Raw genomic sequence first — 27,210 nt, 5'->3', positions numbered from 1 at the left:
CAATTTTGCTTCTTTGTTTTTTTTCCATTTGCTATGATTTTCATGCCCATGAGCCAATGCAAGGGTTTCTCCATATTTGGACAACAAGCTTCATTTTTTTTTAAACTTTCTTATGCACCCTCTTATTGCCATTTTCCATTCACATTGCAAATAATGTAGTAAAAGAAATATGTTTTAAAATGAGGTGGTTAATAATTATTATTTTTTGTGTATGGGTGTCTAATACCAATTTTTTTTGGTGCCCTAGGTTTGAATTAGTTCACTACAAATATGCCAAAAGCCTTGGACCCATTTTGGTAGTATGGGGAGTCTAATGGTGGGACAAATCGAGCATAGCTATCATGCAAATTGTGTGGGACCAAGATGACAGGAGGGGTTACGCAATTGAAATACCATCTGGCTAGCCCCCTGGACATGATGTTAGGATTTGTACGGTTTCTAGTGTGGAGGTTATACAAAAAGCTCTTGAAGCAATTGATGAAAAAGACAGAAAGATAGCTGCTGAGGAAAGGGCACTGATCTCAAATATATAGCTGCTAGTTTTATTTATTTTACTACATATAATTCATGATGATAAGATACGTTTATATATGTGATGTTATTTTGTATTGGTTCTCCACATTTGAGTCCTTGATTGGACAATTATCAGGGATCAGCAGAATTTGGTATCGCCTTTGATGTATCATTTTTATTTTGCATTTACTACATCATATATATCAGTGTTTTCTTCATATTTATGTGTCAATGTGTTTATTTCATGTTGTTATTACTTTATATGTTTAAAAATCTGAAAAAAAAAATGAATATATTATGCATTTTTTATGTTTGTCGATATTTGCCGATATGTTTGCCAATATTGTCGATAAGATGTTTTCTGGACCCTTGCCGATATTTTCCCAATACCTATATTTTCAACATTGTATATAATATAATCCTATTGTAGTTTAGAATAAGAAAGCTAATTTTTGCAAGAGCTGGATTCTTTCTAATTGTTTACCTATGCATATAAGAGATTTCTTATGCAATGTCTTAAAAGTGCACTATAAGGTAGTTAAGGATTTTGAGTATGTACTTTGCGATTTCCTTTAAGCACTAGGTCTACAAAATAATATATCCAAAAACATATTTCAAAGAAAAATGAACCACTGCCCAACAAAACACTATTTGGATAAATATTTGGAAGGAAACCATAGATATTCATATAACATGAAGGATATCTTGAAAAGAGCAAAGGACAACAGCACACTCAAAGATTAGATATGTACACAGAATTTTCCATCCCAGAAAGGTTAAAATCCCAAAAAATTACCTTCTTGCGGTTAACTTTAGCTGTTTTCCAACATAGAAGTCCTCCTGACCTGGACTCAAGCCTCCTGTGAAAGCAATAGACTCAAATCTATAAATTCCAGCTAAACTTGAACCTCTAACACTAAAGAACAAATTCAGAATGTAAACTATGTTATGACATGAATGTCATATTTACAGTTATATAAAAATACTTGTCCTTTTATGCACTTAGAATGGGAATGTGCATGCTAATTTATATAAAGCTTTTTCTCCTGTGCTTCAAAGAGAAAAGATAAGTTTACTTCAAAAGGATTTCCGTCATTAATATCAATTGGATAGAGAATAATTAGGTCCAACATGCCTAGCCAGATTAGCATTATAATTATAATGCTGCAGTTCAAAGTCTGCAATCAGAGAGAAGAAGCTGCCACGTACTTGTTATTTGCACTATGAAAAAACGAGTCACAGAAGTTCATTACTTCGAAATCTGGATAAACTTCTAAAGATTGATCTTCTTGAAACTATTTATCACTAGAATGAAATAAATTAAAGGTGCCTCCCCAGCTCTTTGATATCCAACTCTGACATTTGTTTTTTTGAATGAGCCTCTTTATAAAAGAGGCAAAACTAAAAGAACATGTTTCTTTTTTAACAAATATTATCAAGTGAGATACTGCCATAAATCCAATTGCAACGAAACATAAGCTATTAGTGATACAAACATGAAAGGAACTTCTATGACATTGTGAAATTCAAAAGCACATTTTCTATGATGGCATCCGAAATTGGAGAACTAAATTTTCGGGTGGACAAGTCTGTCCTATGCTCTCTCGCAAACCTCAACACTGTTCTCAAGCTACTAAGAATTTACGGACTATATTAACCATTCATACTACTAGTGCATTTATCCTTCAGCATGTCTGGTTTTGTTATTAGGCCTGTCCAAAATCCATCAAGCTCATAATTGATCGACTGAATAGAGAACTGATATAACACTCCCTTCAGACCAAACTTATGATACTTACAGCTGTTAACAAAGTTTAAATTGTGAGCTCAAACTAAATCACCAACCTAAAGAAGAACAATACAAGTAGATATAGACAACATACAGTATTGGAGTCTCCTGTTATTAAAAATGTTATTTTCTGATCTAACAGCAGCACTTACGTGAGTGTCATTCTGGATATATCCTCAACTTGAATGCCTAGAAAATGGATCTATGTTCGAAATTGAGCATAGAAAGCATAACACCAGCATACGATTCCTTTAGATGGTATCTACTGTCCAACATGATGATCCATCTTATCAGTTTGTTGGTTTTATTTCTAGGTAAATGAATAATCATTAGAAGAATAGATCTTTCTAAACCTGAAGACCTTCAGCTATAATCACACTTCTCACTTTCAGAAATGTAGATGTTTTCCTTACCCCATCCTGTTCCCCATAGCCTCCACCCCTTCTCTCTCATGCTATGACAGCACAGATGAAACCATTCTAAATGCTCTTTGATGTTGATGAATAGTACCTGAACCATAGGGCATTCAGGATGTTTGGCCATTTCTAGTTAATAGGATTGTCTTCATGTAATGCAGTTGCAAAGGTGTTATTTCCCTTACAATACGTAGTTGCAAAGGTGTTATTTTACTTACAACACAAGATCAACCACAATATTTGTTTTATTTGCATAAAGGCACTTTTATATGTTTCATAGCTGTTGTCTCCCCATATGAGGAGGGGCCTACCTAACTTATCTTCCATCGTGCAATTTTTTATCAAGGTACCCTGCATCACGTATACCTTAAAGGCATAAAAAATTAACTTCTGTACTTACAAGATCTTCGACAGAATAGTACGGAAGACCACCATCTCGAAACCTTAAGAATAATCTTTCAATTGAAACTATAAAAAGCATTTTCAATGTAAAATAGATGAACTGTGAATATAAGATCACTTTCTTGAAAATACAATGCACTAATTTCATCTTGACATTCAACAACCTTCATTTTTAATGTAAGTAGATGAGTTGTGCATAAAAAATGATATGCTTGAAGATGCGATGGATCAAAATTGTTAAATCAATTTGATCTTCTCTTAAGCATGAATAATGTCAATTTGAACTCTTTAATTGTCATAGACATTCTTCCTAAATCACTGATTTCTGATAAGTGCTTCAGCTAGTTTCACTGTCAGACATGAGACAGACACAAAGCTAGGTTTCTCTACCTATCACTTGTCCACGTGATTGAGATTGCATTTACTCAAAGCACGATGTTTAACCATACTCCGTCACTTCTATCCAAATTCAGCTTCTCAAGTTTTGCTGTTGAAATCCCAATATTGCCTTTGTGTATATAAATTCTTATTAAAAATATAAAAAATCCCCTTTGATTGATTATATGCATCTCATCTAGAGATTTAAAATAAAAAAGTGCATTTACAGCTAATCATTTTTGTAGTCACATATAGATCATATTTGGAACTCAGAATGTTTGGTTTAAGAAACTTATGGATCACATTTTCTTCAATGCAAGAAAATGCATAATAACACAGCTCACTTTAGTGGTGATGAAAGTAAACAGATAATATACCACCCAAGCTTTAATGGAACCGAAGGGACACCAAAGAATCCCTTGGTAAGGTTTAGATATTTCCAAGCTAACTGAATTCTGCTCTCGTATTTCCTATCATACATAGAAAAGATTATAAGTTTAACCAGAACCTCAAGCAGGAGCTACTACAATCTGATCCACGCTAACAAACTACTAACTAAAAGTTCCAGATGTCATGTTTTTGATACTGTGGTCCACATGTTACCTACTTAAAGCTTCAAATCATTCAGCCAATTCAGACAGAAAAAATGGCACACACATTATATTGATCAGTATATTGTTGGAGAGAAAAACATTACAAAGATGAAAATACAGGACTATGACTAAGAATTAAATGAGATACTTACAAATTTTCTTGTTCAAGCTTCTCAGCAATGGAAATCCCCTTTCTTTTTGAGCACCTGCTTATGTGATCGTCATATGGATCCTGATTGAAACCATCAATATTTCCTTCTGCATGCTGAATCACGTAACCAAGCGAGACTTTACTTTTCACGAGGCTCTGTGTTCTAGGACGTTCTCTTATATTCCTGTTCTTCTCTGGTCTGTAAGGACCAAAAGTTGATAGATGAGGGGGAGATTGTGCTTCTTGCAACCATGCACTTTCCATCCGCTTTTCATCCACTCCTTTTCCCACATTTAGGCTAACAATCTGCCCCTGAGGAGATGGGAGCCCTTCTAAAGTTTCAATAATTTCACCTTTGGAAGCCTCCTGAGTATGAGATTGCAATATTCCATGATCCTCAGTAGCCATTCTGCTGCGAATTCCACCTTTCACATTTCTTTGAACGTCAGCGTTGCTTAACTGTAACCTGTCATTGGAAGAAATTGAACCAAGCTTTGGGATGATATTTGAAGAGTTTGATTGGTCAGCTTGAACAAAATCATCATTCCCTTCCTTAGTGGGTGCACAGTCAATCTCAACTTCAATAGGACAGCCAAGAGCTGACTGAAACCCTTGTAAAATGAATGTTCTTGATTTTTCTGCTGTTGTTCTATGTTCCGGATGGTTAAATATCAATTTGGCTATTGGAGCTGTATATCAAGCAAGCAACAATTCGAAGATTTAGCAAAACAGTGTTCCAATTTATAATACTAATAACTGCTGTGAGAGTTATCCTGAATGCATCTAGCGCATGTAAAACCTGAATACCAATAACTGCATTGACACGAAATCAACCAAACAAAGCAGATAAAAGCCACCATAAAAATGCCTTGCAAGTTGCAATAGGACACATTTTATTGGTCACTGTTTTGGCAACATGTTATGCATATTAACACATTTAAAAAGAATAAACAAATTTATATGGAGAGGTTATTGTTCTTATGAATCTTATCAAGAACAGATGTTGTACATATAATGACATTGATCACCCAAGTATCAGCCTTCTTAGGCTCTAAGCATTATATCAACATTAAAAACCCACCCAATCCTCATCAAACCTTGCACTTTTTGACTCTAATTTTAGATCACTTTTCTCTCTTTTTTTATAATCAATATAAGCCCACGGAACATTCATTGCAACATAACATGCATCTTCTTAAACATGAAATGAAACAGGAAAAGGTGAAAGAAAGAGAAATGGGGGGTTGATGATTCCAGGGCTTAATAAATGGCCTCCCCCACCACGTTGTGCATATTATACACGTGAGAATAATTCAGCAAATCCATTAAATACTCAGAAGCAATCCACCCTATGCAATGTATCAACGCTTGAATCAAATTTAGTTGTTTTTTTTCCAAAATTTAATGGCTACTTTTTAGATGCTGCCAAAGGCAGATAAATGCCCAAAGAAACAGCTTCCATTATGTTTCTGTTCTTCATCATTTCTTCGAGAAATGGCACCTGTGACCCTTTCATCGCATGACAGGGGTGACATGTTGGGATGATGATGGACCTTCTATATTTGCTCGAACATAGTACTTCTTGGTTGGGCATATTGATGATTGTGGATGTAATGTCCCAGATTAATTTAAATGTGATTAATAGAACATGTGCTTCAGAAAATCAGACCATGCATTTTTATTCCAAAATACATCATGAAACTTGCACAATTCATACAAAAGATATGGCCAGCAAATTAATTAAATAAACATAGAAATGTTGCGACACAAATGCACACGAGAAATAGCCGTGAACTCGGCTAAATTCAGCCTTATTATATTAATATCTGGGTCTGAGAACCTGTTACAAGCCGCAGCAAATGGCTGATAATAGCTCCAAAACTGAACTAGAAATGACACCCAAATTGGAGATATGGATGATCCCGGCACCAATCTACAGATCTGCTCCAGATATGCTCACATCTGATGCTGATGACACTCCGTGAGATTTCTGACTGAAACCTCCTCAATAGTGTGTTGGGTTTTCGTCCAACTCACACAAAGAACCCAAGCGTTTTCGTCCTGGAGCTTCCTGAAGCTGAGAACCACATTCCCAAAACCTCCCACAGAAAATACTCAAATCCAAGATATGTCCAAATGACTTGCTTCCCATCCTTATAAAAACTTGATGGATCTCTCTATAATCTTCTAGAAGCACTTATTTTATTATTTTATTTCCATCCTAGAAGCTCTTCCCCTTACACTTTTATTTTATTTTTATTCTAAAGTCTTCCCCTTTTTTACTTTATTTAAGTGACTTTTCATTTTATTTAAGTCACTTTTTAATCCCAGAAAATGGTAAATCTGCCTCTATGATCTCTTTGGCCACTAAAAGTTACTTTTCATCATCCCATCTTGTACATCTCTTCATTCTAGTTCCAACGAGCTATTACACAAAGGTGTTTCTCCAAATAGTTCTTCCCAAATGACAACTTTTGTGTATTTAGTTAAAATATGCTGATAATATCCTTGTTTTATGGGAATCCCCAGAATGCAATGGAACCAAGAAAGAACCATGCGAAACTAACCCTAATGATGAAATACAGTAAGCGAATCTCATTAGAGCGTATAAAATTCCTCCAAAACCTTTCAGGCCCACTAATGATGTAATCTCGCTCTCGTGACCTAACTAACACCAACCCTGTAAATCCATCCTAACCACATCATAAGGGAAACTGAAAATGGGGACATTACAAATCCTCCTGCCCCAAGATTGCTTTCCCTCAAGCAATCCTTATCTGTCAATTGTACAAGTGTCTACACACCAATACTCGGATCCCATATGTACCATTGTACCACATCATGCATGTGTACCATCCAATCATGAGTGGATCTCTCAATACCTGGATCCCAAATAAATTGCTAACACATCTTGTGACCAATAGATCCACCTAGATCCCATTGCCAACTCGAACATCTCATACCCCTCATGTCTAAGGGCTCCTGTTGTGTTGTGCCCCTGACTAAGAATATCCTCCCAAGAATCACCCCATCAATAGGATACCAACTCATAATCTCTTGTCAATCCACCCTATGGGAAGGATCGAATGCATGAACACCTACACATGGAACAAGTTTACTATGTCGATGTTGCTCCATGCTCAACTCATGCCGCTCCGCTTGATCAACCAACAAGATACATCTAGAAAACTCTCCCCCTCTCTCCAATGTATAGAGGTGGGATGGTAGTGTTGCAAGGCTTATCTATGTACTCCTGAAGAGGGTTGCTATGTATCTCCAGAATATGCTCCCTTAGTTGTCTAATTAGGGATGTTAATTGTTCCCCAATGCTAGACAACGTGGCCTCTGACTTGGCACACGCAACTCCAAACTGCTCCAATTTATTGATCTCCTGCAAGATGGTGCCTCGAAGTGTTTGGGATTTCTTCATCGCCATAATATTTATCCTGATATACTCAATCTTCTCTTGGCGGCTACCGTCTGGAAGTCTTGTAGTCCTACTGGATCCCTTTGCATCTACTTGCAAGTCTCATCAATGGTTGGACCAAAAGATGGATGCTCAACTCCCTTGACCACGGCTCCAACTTAAGCCTGCAATTGACTCTCCAAAGATGACTCATACTGCATACTATGTGTGTCACACTCCTCCTGTTCATGCACCTCTGAGTATTCTTCATGCTAGATCACCACTAGTGGCTCCTCCCTCAAGCCTTCCTGAGTATATTCTACTTCTTCACACATGGGGCCAATCTGCTGGTCGCTAGGAGCTTCATTTTTCTCCTTATGTTGACTAGCCATCAAACACGGATGCATAGGTGAACTGTTGTCAACATGATTAATGGATTCAACTATAGAAGAACCGGAACGAATCTCATTTTGCTCTACCCCTATCATCTCTACCGACTCTCTTGGGCATGAGTGATTAGGCTCCCAAGCTCCTTTGCCGCTGAAGCAAAGATTTTTCCTCCTCAATTCATTCTTGCTCCCTGTTTGAACCTTTTCATCCTTATCTTCACCAAAACCACTCAAGTGATCAGATGAACAAACTTGCATCCTCACTAGTTCCTACTTGATCATCTGCCCTTTGAACAAACTTATGCTCTACTCAACCAACCTTCTTGCTAGACTCATAAGCAACAGGTGAGGCAATTTGTTCCTTCCTCCAAATGGCCAACAACTTAGACTGCAACGTCTTGCAAATGACATCATGGTTACCCATAACTCCAGCCATGATCTCTAAAATCTTGAGACTTTTCCCAAAGGTAGGACCCCCAGTGTCATGTAACCCCTGAAAACTTTCTTTTATCAGCGGGAAAATTTTCCACATAATGTCATCATTGTAAGGGGGCATGGGTGAAGTTATCCTTACAATATCACTAAGACAAGAGGCACCTATAAGTCTCACCACTTCACAAGGGTGTTCCAAGAACTTGTGTTATATCAAGGCAAGCATGGAAGGTTTTAGAGCCCAATTTAGGCTCCTCAAATCTGATCGGTTCACCTTGGAAAGTTGTGAGTCCAATTTCTCCAAATTAAGAAGAGCTTTCTCTGTCACCTTCATGATCTTCAAATCTGACCCAAGAGCAAAGAGCAAATTTCCTATCTCCCATTCTTTCTGCAGATCTCTCAGCTGCTACAGCTATAGAATAGCATGGACTCCTCTTGATAAGGGTCTGTTGTTCTGCCTTTTTCTTTGTTCCATAGGAACATCACTGCTCCAAGAACCTCTTGGTGTGCTGAATTGTTGCTGATTCCACCTTCTCTCTAAGTTATTCATGGCGTTTGTGAGGCCTTCTAAGACCTGTTTTATTCTGTCTTCCATGCAGATTTTCAAATTCCTCTAGCACATAACAATGACATATATATAGATATATAGATAGATAGACAAACATAGCATAAGTGTGAGCCCTCAAACTCAGCCACACACATCATAATTTTGTCGTTTCACAACAACAAGCCTCATGACCATACATCAAGCTGGCAAACCTCATCCACTCAACTGGAAAAGACAATAGTACCACGCTCTCAGCAACACTCAACGACAGTATACATATAAACTCCACAATAATAAATCTCTAATCACAAATCAAATATGCTTGTGAGAGAATTAAACCCTTAGCTTTGTCAAAAACAACCATACATCAATGACTCAAGACACTTTATACTCAGCCATACACATCAAAGTGGCATAACCCTAGTGGCACCTCTGCAACATGAAACCTTTTACAACAACAACAATATAATCAAATACCTCTGACCTCATAAATTTACAAGGCTTTCACATGATATACAAGGCAATATGCAAAACCCTCACAACAATGCTACAACATAATATTTACAAGGCTTAGTTCATGACAAATATATTAATGCACAAGAGTTGTCTTCTGGTGTATTCTTCTTTTGGCATCATGCGCACAGCTATAGGTAATCTTCAAGCATACGATGCATTGGTAACTGTAACACGACAAATAGTCTTCTCTGGATCTGGGAATAGTCTTTTGCTGTACAAGATCTCAGTGTTGTAGTAGCAAATGCAGCCTTCTTGGACAGTAAACTTGCACCTGATATTGAATAACAATTATATACTCCTGAAGCAAACTTCTCAACTTGCTTGTACCAGGGGTTCAGTCTTCAAGCTTGAGTAAACTCAACCCTTAGAAAAGTGATGTTTCAATCCTCCTAGAATGAAGTTCTCAGCCTCCTAAATAACTCCAAAAGAAATTTAGTATAAACTTCTTTGAAGAATTTTGTCAAACAGTTTATGAGCAGACACCTTTACTAACACTTTGAAAGCATGATAAAGAATATTGACAACATAAATTAACTGCAAGGGAAATAACAATCTTTATTAATCAGATCAGAGATCATACAATGAGCACAACAGATGACGAACCTAGGACTCTTTTGAATATACTTCTGCCAAATTAAACTCAAAGCTCGACCCCAGCAGTAGATAACATTGCCTCTGATTCGGTCTCTTGAAATAACAAGCTCAGCCTCCTCGTGAAGCTGATTAATTTGTCCCTTTGAGAATACCAATTTGGCCCTGGCGAAATTACCTACTTCAGCAATGGATCCGATCCCTTTGGTAAGATAATCTCGGCCTCCTGGAGTGCACTTAGCCTCAGAAATTGATTTAGCCTGAATTCGACCTCAGAAGGATGATTCGGCCATCAACAAGGAATTCGATCAATGGTTAAATTCGGCCCACTTCTATTGGCAAGCTTTGCCCCAAATTATATGTGATTCAGCCACTATTGTTTGAATGAACTCGGCCCCACACAATCAAGTCATGCACACAGGTATATTTTCATTGCACAACCCAAACACAATCGCACAACTTACTCATTCGGTCTCCAAGCTAATCACACATCTGTTCCGATCACACCAATCGACCAACCATCTCTCCATATGCATGACATAGGATATATGTGTATCGCATACACAATATGTTGAATTTCTGTAGCTACGGTCGGTCTTCATAATTAATATTTTAGCCCTTGATGTATTTGTAATGATAAATATAAAGCATGTTCTTCATGCTATTGTCAAAAGAGAAATTTAAGGCATGTTCTTCATGTCCTTTTCAAAAGAGAAAATTTGAATTTTGAAAATTGAATTTTTGGCTCCAAACAAGCCAAGTCGGCCCAAGTCAAAGAGGCACCCATTCAGCCAGCCAGAAGATTATATAAAGACACTCGTCCTCCATCATTTGGACACAATTTCGGATCACACACAAGAAGATATCTCTGTTCATTCAAGCGAAGAAGAATAAGGCTAGGAGGACGAAGTAGTATGAATATTTCTGTCATTTGACTTCACACGTGTGGTATTCTCTCTACTATTGTCCTCGCATGTGTGGAACAGAAGAACTGAACTTTTGAGGCAAAATAGAGTTGCAGGACAGAAATTTTTGGGTGCAGAAGAAGGCTGAAATTTGGTCCTGGTAGAGCAGACCAGACTGAGTCTCTTGGGCAGTTGTTTGACTTGACTAGGAGGGAGTTGGACCAGGTTTGACCAAGTCTACTTTGCTAGTCAGTTTGACCTTGTAGATCTAGGTGTGTCTCTTGTTGAACTGAAGAATTTCTTGCTAGTTTTTCCCCCTTGTGGTTTTTCCCAGGGTAAATGTTTGTGTTCTTGTTTGGTTGTCTCTTTATGATCCTACTAACATTTAGTTTCTATTTTTGAGATCTGCTATCTAATTGCTTTACGATGAATATGAATGCAAGCCAAGAGTAACTAAAGAAATCATAAGTAATTATCGATTTAGAAGATCCTATGAAAAATCAACATAGTATCAGAGCATGGGTTATAAAGCAACCATTAAGGGAATTTCCAGAACTAAGTCTAAACCAAGTTGAAGATCTAAAGCTGTTATGAAAGGAAGATCATCTGGTGCCAAGGATAATCAATTAGAAAGCATTTGCTGGTGGAAGCGAAGTTTTAATGTCTACAGGAAGAGGGTTGAAGCCCTAATTCTAAGCCTCAGTCATCTCCTAAAGGACCAAAGGCCTCAGGTTTTGAAGAGACCGAAATAAAACATCAGTCCAAGTTTTTGAAAGTACAAAAGGCCGAGGTTATTTGAGTAAGGTACGAAAGGAGGTGAGGAAGTTAAAAGAGTTGTTATGGAAAAGTGATAAAAGGAAATCAATCAAGTCTGTTCTGAAAGAGAATGGAGACTGAAACATATTTGTATCTGTGGAGTGAGGGTCAAAACCCTTAAATTATGTTGAGAATAGACTGAGAAGACCTCGGGAGCTGTCTTAGCGAGCTGAGAAGGCCTCAAGGCCTATTTCAAGAGGGTTGAGGAACCTTAAACTAGGTCGCAGGCCTAGCATAATCCAAATATGGCCTTTGTCCCAGCATTACAGACTGAGAGGCCTCAGACATGGCCTCAGAGAATCTGAAATGTCTCAATTAATAGAAATGACCAGCATACAATTTGTTTTGGTTTCCATTTTGTGGTATAATCAGGTCACGGATTTGAATAATGTTTGAGAACGAACTTGTGATGGAAGATGCTGATATAATCATAGGTGTACTAGAGATCTAAGCCTCTATGACCAAGGCGGAGAAGTCTAAGGAAGCAGTCAAAAGGAAGTTTGATATTATCTCTGAAGAAGAACTAATGCTTTAGTTAAAGTGTTGAAGATCTATTTTGGCCACCAAGCAAGCATGAGTCTGTTTCCATGCATACACTTACAGTGATGAGTTAGACGAGTATAAGGCCTGCGGTTTAATGCTTAGGTATGTATCAACTCTCAATTTATCGACAGTGATTTAGATTGATATCAAAAGTTTTACCATGGCAACTCTCTTATATACTTCAGTTAGAAGAAATGGTCCCCAAATAGCCTTGAACATGATTGGTTGAAAAGACTTGTATCAAAGTTAATAGGACTGTGATCTGTTCCTGTGACAGCCCCAGGGTAATTGCCCTTCATTGCAAATATTTCCTATATTTTGATTATAATTAAAAGGCCTGAGAATTGGGACACAGATTCCAGAGTTTGAGGAATGAGGTTGCTTGGGATTTGAAGGAAGCTTGACCTGTTTATTGCAGCCATGAATGGATGGCAGATATGCATTAAATTGAACTGATCACATCAATAAATGGAGTTGGGCAAAAGAACAGAAGAACCATGCTTGCCTTGGATAAAATTTACAAGGCAACAAGGGCAAAATTAATGAGGATGGGCTGTGTTGGCAGCTAAGACATCCTAAAGTCAACAAACAGGAAGTGGAAAGGGGAGGAGTGTTAGTTTTTGGTAGAAACTGACAGGTGTTCTAGTCTCTATGATGTCTAAGAGGCTAAGGAACACGAGATCTCCAAAACCCAGAAAAGGTTTCACGAGAAAAGACTTGGAGACACCTTAATTAAATTAATTAGCCAATAATTAAATATTTCCTAAGTCTAACTTAGGAAAATTGGTTAATTAAAGTGAATTAATTGAGGAAGTTCAATTTTGCTCTAGAGACTTCCGAAAAAGTTAATTGATGGAGTCAAGATGATCTTAGCCATCGGTTGAGATGTGATCATGGTTGTTGAGACTCCAACGAGAGATTATAAGAGCAGGTCGAAGGGTTTGGAGAAGAGACATCGAGTGAGTTCAAGCAGTTCGACTTACCCAGTTGCAGATATCCAACAAGGGCGTAGTTGAAGCTAGGGAAGCATCAAAGGTAGGGGTATTAGCAAAGATTTGCGAGAAAGAGTTCAGAGGAGATTTCCTCAGTATTTTCCAGTGTTCAGGAGATAGGAAGAGGAGGTCGAATTCATCTGCAAAGGAGGCCGCATCAGTGAGTGCGAGTAGCCAGATTCCCCAATGCGAGTTGCTGGAGGAGACCATGTTTCAGTTGCTAGAGATCGGATCTATTTTCCGGAGGCAGGGAAAGTGGGTTCCAGAGGTAGAAGGAGGCAGGATGACTTGCTAGAAGGAGGTTCCAAACGCTGGACAAATTTCTGGAGGCAGTAGTGTACATTCCCATCCAGGGAATGTGAATAGCTAGGGAGTGCGAGTTGTCGGGAGAGAGGCAAATTCCAATTATAGAGGGAGATAGTTAATCTCTAGATTATTTTGCAAGTAGAGACTAGTATTTGCCGAAGGTTTGCCAGTGAAAAGCAACCAGTTGTACTTTATCCTAAATTGTTAAATAATAACAAAACCCTCATCTGTTGCATTGGTTTTCCCTTCGAGGTTTTTCCAGGGACAATCATCCAAAAATAATGGTGTCATATTTTTATGTGTGTGTGCATATTTCTCAGTTTCGTATTTTATATTCCGCAGCGTATTTTATTTGTGAAGATTGCAATAGTGAGTTATTCGTTATTTGTCGTAAATTAATTTAAAAAAGACAAATAAACTGTACAAGTTAAGATCATAATATCCAATGATTGCAATCGTGAAAATTTCACAACATATCAGAGAGGCTCTCGAGCGAAGTACACTAGCTGATGCATCCAAGCCAGGCAATGCGAATTGCAAAGGCGGAAAGGGAATCTGGGTACTCGCACTAGCTAATGTGGCCTCCTCTGCAGATGACTTCAGCCTCCTCTTCCTATCTCCTAAACACTGTAAAATACTGAGGAAATCTCCTACGGACTCCTTCTCCCAAATTTGGCGCATCAAACCAAATTTGTGTAGGCCTAGCCAGGCAGTGCGAATTGCAAAGGCGGGAATTCAATTTCCAGTCCAGGGAGGCGATCCAAAGCAAAAATCAATTTGTCTCGTTGCAGCAAAGGTAGTGAGGTTGTTGGAAAGAGTTTCCAGTGAGCAGATCAGATTTGCAGAGCAGATCCAGCACAAAGATTTGTGACATAAGGGTTTTGCAGTAGCAAATCAGCGCAGGGCAAGGAAGAGAAAGCATGCAAAGTTTTCAGTAGAGAGAATTTCTAGAAATTCTCAAAGGGTTCCCAGTAAGAGAAGGTCATAGCAGGCAAATCAATTCGCTAGTACAAGCTTTCCAGACTATTCAGTGAGTGTTTTAGGGTCAACAATGCATGTGCCAGAAAAGGGATATTTTCTGGAGGTAGAGCGAGCTACCCAGGAGAAGCAGTGGGTAGTGCAAGTCCAGGAAGAGATTCCGAAGGCAAGTGCGAGTGACCCAAACTAGAACTGCACAATCCAGTGAGGAGTGTGAGTTGCCAAAAGGGAGACCGAGTTGATTTGTTGGAAGGAGAAGGAAGTTTCCCAATTCATTAGTTCTCCAATTTATTGAGTTTCGCAAATTTTCTCAAAGATGGCCGCAACAGGACTAAGAGATTAAGACAAGTTGGATGGAGACTCCAACTTTGGCATCTGGAAGGCCAGGATGTTGTTGCTATTGGATAAGAATGGTGTTAAGGAATTTGTGACAACAGTTGTTGTTGTACCAGCAAATCCTATCTTGATACATTATTATAGGAAGGACATGGCCAAGGCTAAGAGGATGGTCCTCAACGGAGTATGGGATCATATCGTTCCACACATAGCAGAAAAAGGAACAATGAAGGAGATGGGTTGGTTTTTATATAAACATACCATATCTAGGTTGGGTCCATCTCTCTCCCTCTCTCTCTCTTCCCTCCCTTTCTACTCTCTCCATCACTCTCTCCTTCTCTCTCTTAAGTCCTCTCTCTCCCCCATCTCTCTCTCTCCCCCCATCACTCTCTCTCCCCTCCAACTCTATCACTATCTCCCTCCCTCTCTCCTCTCTCCCCCCTCCATCTCTATGTCTCCCTTTCTCTCTTCCTTTCTCTCCCTCTCTACCTTGTCACTCCGTCTTTCTCTACCTCTATCTCTCTATTTCTTTGTTCTTCCCTCCCTCTCTCTCCCCCTCCAACTCCATCTTTCTCTCCCTCTCTCTTACACCTCCCCCTCTCTCTCCCCTACCCATCACTCTCTCGCTCTACCCTCCAACTCTGTCACTATCTTCCTCCCTCTCTCCTTCTCTCTCCCCCTCCATCTCTCGCTCTCTCTCTCTCCATCCATATGATGGAGAATTTTCACTCTACGTAATTAAATCTATATGTAATATCTAAAATATTTTACATTTTAATTTTTATTGTGAAACGAGTTATTGTTTTTTGGGATGTGGTATTGTTAAGTCATGGTATTGGCACATGGTATTGTAACAAAACCTATCTACAAGTTGATAATATCCATGGTAAAGTGGGGGTGGATATCCATGGTTAAGAAACTTGCTATATTGTATGTTTATTGTAAGTATTAAGTTTCTATGTGCTTATTAATTAAATTGAAATATGATTATGAAATCATTATTAGGCCCTGCAAGGCAATACTCTAACAATCGATTTGCTTGTTGATCACTATTAGTTTAGCATTGACCAATGCAAATTATAATGTTTAACTTTGAAAAATAAATATTTATTTTTCAATATTATTGAAAAAATAATTTTCAAACATTTGATTGGACCATAACTTGAAGGCCTTATTGCAACATTTGCACAATATAATGCCATGTGGATAATTGGCTTACATATTTTATGCCATAATTTATGGATATGGTTGCAATATCCATGCATGATTTTTAGCAATGTAGCACCACCCGTATAGGACCCACGAGACTTGCGGGTCTTGACGGGTTCTATAGCGAGACGGGTCACTCGCATAGAACCTGTGACCTAAACCCGTACCTGCGCAAACCCGTATTGAACCCGACTATCCATATAGGACCCGCGAGTTTTCAATTTGACTCGTATCGAAGCCTTATTCGACCCGTTGACCTCAATTTGCAATTTTTTTTCTTTTTTTTGGAGATGAGGTGGAGGGAAAGGGAAATTGGAGGCAAGAAAATGCTTTATAAGCACCTCTCTCCCTTCCATTTGTCATTCACTTGTCATTTGAGTGTTTGACTCATTTCTATGAGTGTTGAGTGACTCCATTGCACAGTGAAGAATGTTTTGTAGCCAGTAATGGGTATTTTGGAAAGCTAACACAAACCAAAAGCATTCTCTGTGAAAGCATCTGCCTTTGGTGATAATATGTGGGACAAAGTCACTAAGATTGTCAACTTCACTGAGCCCCTTGTGAAAGTCTTGAGATTGATGGATGGAGAGAAACCTGCAATGGGATATATTTATGAGGGCATGGCCAGGGCCAAAGAGGCCATCAAGACTTTCTACAAGGGAAATGAATCTAAATATCTCCCTTTATGGAAAATTATTGATTCCAGGTGGGACAGGCAACTACATTCACCAATGCATGCAGCGGGAGCATATCTCAATCTGAGCTTATTCTATATTTATAATGAGGGGTCTAACATTCAAAGAGATCCCGAGGTGATGAGAGGTGTCATGATGTGCATTGAGAAGATGTTCCTGGATAAAGATATTCAAGACGAAATCAACATACAATGAGATATGTAAAAGGAAGCATCTGGCATGTTTGGATTCAACTCAAACCAACATCTCAAGGACAAGAAAATGCCTTGTAAGTGAAAACTGTTAGAACTTAGCTTGTAATTTTGCTAGTTCTCTTTTATATGTTTGGCATTGCAAACTGATAATCTTTGTTGTTATTTTTTTACAGCTCATTGGTGAATAGATTGTGGCATTGAGACACCACAATGACAAGAATTCGCCATCAGAGTTCTAAGTCAACTCTGCAGTGCTTCTTCTTGTGAGTGCAATTGGTCAGTGTTTGAGCACATCCACAGCAAAAGGTGAAACAAGTTGGAGCATGAGAGGTTGGAGAAGTTGGTTTTCATCTATTACAACCTTTGAATGCTCACAAAACAAGTGCAACCAAAGGATACACATCTAATTTTAATGGATACTATTGATTTAGAATTTGATTGGGTTGTGGAGGAGGAGTCCCCTGATTTGAGTTGGCTTGGTGAAGAGACTGAGGATCTCTCTAGTTTTCCATCTCAAATGGAGACTCCAAATACACCTGCCTCAGAATTGCTTCAGCCTTCCGATGTTGGCACTAGCTTCAGCTAACCTTCTTATTCAGTGTCTAAATGCTTTGCTTACAAAAATCGAATATGTTATGTTGTACTTTTATAGATATGAGATGATGTTATTAACTATTGCATATATTGTGGTTTTTATAACTTATAAGGATTGGAATTGTCATTAGTTTCTTTTTTGTGCTTATACTTTACCATATTTTAAGTTTTTTTTGTATTTTGATGAGCCTTATACGAGTCGTTCCCGAGTCTTATACGATTCGATGAGTCAATAGCCAGACGAGTCTTATACGAGTACGAGTCGTGCAACATTGATTTTTAGATATTTGTGTACTGATCTTTTATTCTTAAGATTTGTAGTAAAACCATCCAAAAATAGAATACTTGAAAATAATTTATAATCAAGTAAATAACATATCTACCATCAATTACTTCCCACCATAATTTAAGAAAATATTTGCATAAAAAATGGATAGGAATAAGATGTAAAAAATATACTTACAGGAGTTACTTCCCACCATTATTTATGTTTTCTTTAACACTTATGTAGAAGTAAAATTGTAAATGTGTAGACTTTTACTACCCACCAAAATTTATGCAAGTTTTTTTGCTTGAGCAAGCAATTTACTTATCCACTTCACATCTCAATTTATTAGTTACTGCCAAAGCAAGACTATAGGATGATTTGTCTATCAACCATTATTAATTTAGCATTGACCAATGTAACTTATAATTATTTATGCAATTTTTCCTAGAGCATAATTTCTAACTTGAGTTGGAGGGGCTAAGCTGACCTGCAAAACAAAATTATAACATAACAAAACGAATTTTATTAATTTTTAACTTTTTAACCTTTTCATTTAACCATACTCAGCACTATATAACTTTTAACCTTTTATTATTTTTTAATTGAGCCGACATATAAATGTTAAATGTTAAACATTTAAGCCTACACATCTACCTCTATATCGATTTTTAATTAGGGCTAACATTGACATTAGATTAAATTTGTTAAATGTTAAATGTTAAACATTTACGCTTGACATCTACCCCATACTAGGTTGTAAAGCACCTCTCGGTGCAATTAGCAGGAGAACCAAAAAGATAAAGCAAAGATGTAGCCCAAGAAAGATTTATGCATCTAGGCTTAATGTTCTTAGTCCTTCAACTTCTAGAAAATCCCTAGCTCTTTCTTCGGTCCCTCTCGCATCCACCTCTGTTACACCAACCTCTCCAAAAGAAAAAAGAAAAATCTCATACATTCCAACAATGTTTTTTAATGTCATCACAGTCCCACCATCCATAGAATCCCATGCTTTTGTGGCACATAAGAGAACTCCCTACTATATGTATTGGAAGCCACCTCTTGACCTAGAAGCCTCTGAAAACCTAACATACCAAAAGGAGGATAATGCTAAGAATCTATATACCAGGACTGTTGATGGTCTCAGTGAACAAGGGATATTCACTTTGTGCTCCCAAATGATAGTCAGTTATAAAGCTTATATTGGAATAGGAGAAATGAATCATGTGGAGGCTATTACTTCTATAATATTTGGATTCTCAGGCAACTTAACAAAATGGTGGAACTCAACTATCACCAAGACTCAGTGAGATAAATGGGAAAAAGAAGAAATTACAAAGGAAGATGGCATTAAAGAAAATAACATGATAGGTAGTGTAATAAGTGAAATCATTAAAGAATGGTGTGGTACTCAGGAAGGCTTGGTAGATAAAAATAGAGAAGTCCTCATGCAGTTGAAGATAAAAACCCTAGGACAATATGAGCAATATCATAGGGAATGGGTTCCTAGAATCTACCAAACTAGTTCACCTAACGATGATTTCTGGAAAGACAAATATTTGGCAGAACTTCCTGCAAATTTCAGAGACTTTGTTAAATACCATCTTAGAGATCCCTTGAATTCCTGTTCTTGGGGGCAGCTTAGAAACATGGTGGAGTGGTGTGTTGTAGAACTCTGCTCCCACAAGAAGGTCACTAAAGCCATCTCTAAAGCAGCTCAGTTTCCTGGTGGTACCAGCATCTGTAAAACTTATGGGATAGGTATATAAGATCCACCCAAGAAGAAAATGCATCCAAAGCCTTCCCTATGGAGAAAATACCAGTTTCCTAAGGCTACTAAATATTATAAAAAGCAGATTCCCTATAAGCCCAGGCAAAAATCTAAAAGGCATAGGCCTTCTTTCCAACCTTAAAGGAAAATTCCCAAATTTGAAGGGAAATCTGAATAGAAAAAGCAATATAAATGTTGGACCTGTGGTGCATTAGGCCACACCTCAAAGGTTTCCCTTCATACCTTTCCAGGAAAAACAAAGTTCCAGCTTCAACAGGAAAGAGAGGATTCTGTGAATTTTGGGGCAAACAAATCTTAGGATGTCCAAACTGTGGGGATCCTTCCCACACATTTTATCAATGTCCCCAACTTACACGTGCTAAATTAGGAAAACAAGCTTTCTATTTGTCTGAAGACCAAGAAACTACATCACATGTGTTAGGTCCCTATAATACTAGTGTAAACTATTATTGTTATTCTTAGTGTAGCCCCCTTATTGTTATTGTTGTGCCCATGTAGTCCCCATATTGTTTTTATTGTGCCCCATAGAAGCCCCTATTGTTATTGTTGTGCCATTATATTATTATTGTTATGTAGGCTCTGATTATATTGTGACCACTTAGACTCCTATATACAGAAAGGTCTTGTCATTTGTATCATCCAAGAATTGTTCATTTATGTAATGTAAAGGAGGTTTCCCCCTCAAAGAGGATTTTTTAAGTCATTAATCTATCTTTTAGTGAGTTGGTTGCATAACATTTGGCATCAGAGTTTGGATCCCAGGGTTTCACTTCTCCAAATAGGTCATCTTGGCATTTTCTCTATAACTTTTTTTCTACGAGGCTTCTGAAACTGAAATTTGGACCACATAGAGACGAAATCTTGGTGAACATCATGTACGAATTTCAAATCTTTGTTCACTATAGTTTCAGATATATGATCTGAGGAAGTTAGGGTTTTGGTAGGCTCCAAAATTCAATTTCAAACAGGGAACCTAGTGAAAATCATCATAACTTTATCTCTAAGCATCGAATTTGAATTTCGTAAAAAGTGACTAAAATTGCACAGACTCTAGTTTCTTTTGTATCATTTTCAAGGCCGAAGGTCGAAACAATGACACGAGAAACTCCTCACAAGTTCGCTCTACTAAACCAATCTATAATCAAGTCATCATGGGAGATCAGGAATAACTCTTTCTTGAAGAATCCAATCTCAGTCTGACTTGTGGGGTGGAAAGAAGACATAGAGGGCTACCACAGGGGGAAATTTCAGACCTTGGAGATCCGAAATTACAGAGATAAAACAACTTCAATATCGAGCTCCTATTAAACAAGAAAAAGGTAAATTTTGCATAACTTTTGATTGAAAAATCAGTTTGAAGTGATTCAAAGGGCATAGTGAAGCATAGATATCATTGTTGATTTCAAAATGCCTTGAAACAAAAAAATGGACACACCTAATAAGCAACCAAAAATCTCTTCTATAACGCATGAAGAAGAGGAAGAAATGCAGCTTGATATATCAAAATTGCGAGATCAAGTGCAACAAATTTCACTCTCACAAAGAGTAACGAAAAATGAACTGGCAGCTAAGACGGATGGTTTGAAATCCGAAATGGAAGCAATGATGAATGTCAAGATGGAAGGTTTGAAGGATGCTTTCAAAACAAATTTGAAAAGGGACCTGGGAGGTTTAAAGGAAGGTTTGACAAAATTGCTACAAGAAATGTTTCCTAGTGGTGACAAGGTACTCCACGAAAATCATGATGAGGATAAAAGGAATACAAATTATGATTTTAGAGACTCACATAGTGGGTTGAAGACTAACCACATTCCAAATATCAATATGAGGAAGTTTGATGGTAAGGATCCGGTGACATGGATACTACAGATGGAGCAATTCTTTGATCTACATGATGTGTCGAACACACAAAAGGTACACATTGCATATTTATATTTAGAACAAAATCAGTTTGTATGGTATTGATGGCTTTGTTCTCGTAAACCACTTGTCACTTGGTCAATTTTTACGGAGGAAATGATAGCACATTATGAGGATACAAAGAGCAACACCTTCTTTAGCCAATTGATAAATCTCAAACAAAAGGGTTCAATGGCGGAGCACATTGAGGACTTCCAAAAATTGAATATAAGGGTAAATGATATTCCAGAGGAGCATAGGATTGATGTCTTCATAGGGACTTTAAAGGATAACATCCAACATGATGTTTGCCTTTGGGAACCTAATTCATTAGAGAAGGCATTCAGGGTGGCAAGAAAAGTTGAAAGCAAAATTATGGCAACAAGGAAATCTACCACTCACAACTACAAAGATGTAAGTGGCGTTTCTCCTTCCACAACCTACAAGGTTGACACCACAACAATTGAAAGAAAAAAGAGCAAAAGGGCTTTGTTACAGTTGTGATAGCAAATACACTAAAGGTCATAAGTGTGCTAAGAAAAAATTATTTTACATAGATTGTTAAAAAGAGGAAGAAAAGGAATAAGAAATGTCCAAAGAAAAGGATATACACCAGGAACCAACCCCAGAAAAAGAAGAAATGAATCTGACCATATCTTGTAATGCATTGGCAGAAATTACCACTCCACAAACTCTCAAGATAGAAGCACATATCAAGAAGAAAAAGGTAATAGTGTTGATTGATTCGGGTAGTACCCATAATTTTATTCATTGTAAGATAGCCAAGGAATTGAATTGCTTCTTATATGCAGCACCAGAGTGTCAAGTGATAGTTGCAAATGGAGGAATTATAAATTGCTCTGGAAAGTGCCATAATATCAAGCTAACCATGGGGGAATATGTATTGAATAGTACAATGCTTTCCATTCCAATGGGTGGTGTTGATGTTGTACTAGGAGTCCAATGGTTACAATCTTTGGGTACGATAGCTTTTAATTTTCAAGAACTTTTCTTGAAATTGTTTTGGGAAGGAAAGGAAGTTGAATTAAGGTGTATCGCAGAGAAACCAGGAAAGATAATCATCTCTAATGGCATGACAAAGCTTCTAAAGAAATAACAACGAGGCATAATTGCACAATTATGCTCACTAGAGATTCAAACATCAAAATCATCTATTTCTCCAGATCTCCAAAATGTCTTGGAAAATCATTCCAAGGTATTTGAGACTCCCAAAGGCCTCATACCTATTCGTGATCATGATCATGCTATTCATTTGATTCCAGGAAGTTTTCTCCAAACATTAGGCCTTACAGATATCTCTATGCCCAAAAGAGTGAAATCGAGTGTAGGTTGCAGAAATGTTAGAGGTCGATATAATTCAACCTATTCAAAGATTTTTCTCTGCTCCAGTAGTATTGGTGCACAAGAAAGATGGATCATGGTGCATGTGTACGGATTCTAGGGAGCTCAACAAGCTCACTATTAAAGATAAATTTCCCATTCTTGTCATTGATGAATTGTTGGATGAATTACATGGAGCAATTTACTTCACCAAGTTGGATCTTCGTTCGGGATATCATCAAATTAGAATGAAGACTGAAGACATTCCGAAAACAAAATTTAGAACTCATGAGAGTCATTATGAATTTTTGGTCATGCCTTTTGGCCTTACCAATGCACAATCCACATTTCAAGGTTTGATGAATTCCATTTTCAAACCCTTCCTTAGAAAATTTGTGTTAGTAATTTTTGATGATATACTAATCTACAGCAAGTCTTGGAAGGATCATGTTCAACATGTTGACAGGGTGCTCAAACTATTGGAGGAGAAACAATTATATGCAAAAACCTCCAAATGTTTCTTTGGAGTACAGGAGGTGGAATATCTAGGTCATATTGTATCTCATGAGGGTGTTAAGGTAGACCCTAACAAAATTAAAGCCATTAAGGAATGGAAAATCCCCACAACCATAAAGCATCTTCAAGGATTTCTCGGGTTGACAGGGTATTATCGCAAGTTTGTTAAGAATTATGGGATAATAGCAACACCTCTAACAACATTACTGAAGAAAGATGCATTTTCTTGGACTCTAGAAGTAACTAAGGCCTTTGAACATCTTAAAGTTATAATGTGCCAAAGCACCAGTCTTAGCTATGTCAGACTTCACAAAAACCTTTATTGTGGAATGTGATGCCTCAGGAAATGGAATTGGTGTTGTTTTAATGCAAGGAAGACCCATTGCTTTTGAAAGTCGTCCAATCAAAGGAAAGTATTTACGAAAACCTATTTATGAGAAGGAAATGTTGGCAATACTACATGCACTAAAGCAATGGCGACCTTACCTAAAGAGAAGACACTTCAAGGTAAAAACTGATCATGATAGTCTTAAATATTTTTTGGAACAAAGATTATCTTCAGAAGAGCAACAAAAATGGGTCACAAAGATGTTGGGTTATGACTTTGAAATCATCTACAAAAAAGGGAAGAAAAATGTTGTTGCAGATGCACTCTCAAGAAAGGATGAGGATGTGGAAGCATTGCTTTGTGCCATTTTTATTATCCAACCAAGTTGGATAACCGAAGCAAAAGATGAATGGATGAATGATGAAGAAGTGTGGACACTCATTCAAAAGTTTCAGCAAAATCCCAGTACAACTGATACATTTAGCTGGAAAAATTATTCATTACGGTACAAAGATTGCTTATATCTTTGTAAGAATTCCCAACTCAAACAAAAGATTCTTTTGGAATTGCACAACTCTCCCTTAGGAGGACACTCGGGATTTTTAAAAACTTACCATAGGGTCAAGAATGATTTTTTTTTGGGATGGCCTTAAATCTGATATTCAAAAGTTTGCGGCAGAATGTTTGGTTTGCCAACAAAATAAAGTTGAGACAATTAAGACCCCGGGTCTGCTACAACCCTTAACCATTCCCAATCAACATTGGGAGGAGGTCTCAATGTATTTTATCACAGGTTTACCCAATTCCGAAGGAAAGAGTGTCATCATGGTGGTAGTTGATAGACTTACCAAGTATGCACACTTTTGTGCATTGTCTCATCCATTTAGAGCTAGTACAATTGTTATTGCATTTATGGAAACAATTCAAAAGCTACATGGAAATCCAAAGATTATTATAAGCGACAAAGATCTTATTTTTACTGGAATTTTTTGGACGGAATTATTTTCTTGTTTGGGTACTCAATTAGCTCATAGCTCATCTTATCATCCTCAATCTGATGGGCAAATTGAGATAGTGAACAAATGTTTGGAAGGATATCTTCGTTGCTTTGTATCTGATAAACAAACACAATGGGTCAAGTGGTTACCTCTAGCTGAATGGTGGTATAACACTTCCTTCCATACTGCAGCAAAAATGACCCCATTTATGGCACTTTATGGATATCATCCACCGTCCATCACATCATCTTTAAGAGAAAATTCTAAGGTTCAAGCAGTGGAAGATCACATCAAGCATCAACAACAAGTTCTCCAACTCTTAAAGGATAACCTCATTTTGGCGCAAAATCGAATGAAACAACAAGCAGATCAACATCGCAGTGAAAGAAGTTTTGATGTAGGCGACTTGGTATTTTTGAGGCTACAACCATACAAACAAATGCTCCTCAAGCAAGCTAAGAAGGATAATAAATCCTCACAAGGTGTTGCAAAAGATCGGTACTATGGCATACAAATTGGAGCTTCCTACATCTTTCCAAGTGCACCCAATTTTCCATGTTTCATGCTTAAAGAAGGTTATAGGTGACAAGCTCCCAGTTCAAACAATATTGCCAGAACTTGACGAGAAAGGAAAAATCATTTTGGAACCTAAAGCAGTCACGGAAACAAGAACCCGACAGCTACGAAATCAATCAATTTCAGAGTATCTCATCAAGTGGAAGAACTTACCCGCTAAAGAGTCCACATAGGAGGATGAGAATTTTATACAAAATCATCCAAAATTACTCAAGCATTGAGGACAACACTTTTTTGAAGGAGAGGGGCATGTTAGATCCCTATAATACTAGTTTAGCCCCTTATTGTTATTGTTAGTGTAGCCCCCTTATTGTTATTGTTGTGCCCATGTATTCCCCATATTGTTATTATTGTGCCCCATAGAAGCCCACTATTGTTATTGTTGTGCCTTTATATTATTATTATTATGTAGGCTCTGATTATATTGTGACCCCTTAGACTCCTATATATAGAAAGGATGTCCTGTCATTTGTATCATCCACGAATTTTTCATTTATGTAATGTAAAGGAGGTTTCCCCCTCGAAGAGGATACTTTTTAAGTCATTGATCTATCTTTTTGTGATATGGTTGCATAACAACGAGAGAGTAACTCAACTTTGTCTAGCCATTCATCAGACAATAGCAAGAATTTTCTGCAAGTGATGAATCTCTATGAGAACCAATGTGAATGCACCGATTCTAGAAACTGAAATTGTTCACTAAATGATACATATTCAAAGGATTAGAGTTTAGGTAGTGTCGAAGACCAATGCCAGTAGTTGTATTGGTCATGGAAAGCTCACCAAGTAGGCCAAAAGTGGCACCAGCATGCTGAAAGCTCTTATTTCATGCCACAAACTAAAGAATCAACTGAAGCCTTATTTCTTAAAGCCATACAAAAAATGGAAGTTGGGAACAAATTAACCAAATGGCTCAAATGTTCAGCAAATAATATCTTAGAGGAGGAAAAGATAAAGAAAGGAGGAAAGACAATAAATCTTATTCTAATTCATCCAGTGCAAGCATTCCCAGAAAAAAGAAATGGGCTTTTCTCAGCCAAGAACATGTTGATTTTCTAGTAGCAAACAAGACTAGAACAAATTTTCAAACTGATAAATGCTTTCGATGATACAATTTGACTTCTTTAGAGCATTACAATCATTAAGCAGTTATACATGAAAATTTCAACCATAAACTTTGGTAGAGAAATAGAGATCAAAGTAAAGACAATGAAACGAGAGACACCAAAATTTCTTGGTACAAAACCCCACAAGGGGGAAAACCCAGTAATCTTTCCTTGTGAGACAAAGTTCAATTCATCAATTGCACATCAAAATATTCCAGTCAAAATGCCAATCTTTGACCTCAATAATTGCCAAGTCAAAACCAGTGAAAAGAGAGAAAAAAAAGTCAACGAACTGCTCACAGTCAAAATATGAACAAGGGGGGTAAATTTCAACCTAAGGTTGCTAGTCAAAGGGCCGAAATTCGGTCTTGCAATTTCCACAGAAAGTTCAGTTAAACCTCAGAGTTTGACCTGCCGTCAAACTTTGGTTAATGGCCGAGAACAAAGACATATCTTCAATCAACGAACCATAGAAAATTCAGCCTCCAATCCTTAGTCAACAGCTCAGTCAAACAACAAAGAAACGAATCAAGTCAATGTCGGTCAACATAAGTCAAATAAGTTGGTCAATGCAAAGATAAGTCCTCTTCTTCTTCGCACGTGTGAACAAATCTTCTTGTGATTGGTCGAATGAATGAGTTGTGATGATGCCCAATTGGAGTCCAATGAATGTCAATATATATGAGTGTCAAGAGGTG

At 37.6% G+C, this 27,210-nt stretch overlaps 1 protein-coding gene across 3 annotated transcripts in view; it reads right to left on the bottom strand.

Annotated features, from left to right (window-relative positions):
• The window catches only part of LOC149138997 (AAA-type ATPase family protein), a 120,765-nt gene that overhangs the window by 50,641 nt on the left and 42,914 nt on the right, over positions 1 to 27,210 (bottom strand). For all 3 annotated transcript variants that reach the window (XM_089452957.1, XM_089452958.1, XM_089452959.1), the window contains 2 exons: positions 4,244 to 4,931; positions 1,310 to 1,373 (listed from right to left, as the gene is read on the bottom strand). In XM_089452957.1, coding sequence (XP_089309083.1) covers positions 1,310 to 1,373; positions 4,244 to 4,931 — 752 coding nt within the window. The remainder of the gene's footprint in view (positions 1 to 1,309; positions 1,374 to 4,243; positions 4,932 to 27,210) is intronic.

The sequence above is a fragment of the Pinus tabuliformis genome, chromosome X (assembly GCF_031772625.1).
Source record: "Pinus tabuliformis cultivar Carrire ecotype Pingquan chromosome X, CPIR1, whole genome shotgun sequence".
NCBI lineage: Eukaryota > Viridiplantae > Streptophyta > Pinopsida > Pinales > Pinaceae > Pinus > Pinus tabuliformis.
This window is presented reverse-complemented; position numbering and strand designations above follow the sequence as displayed.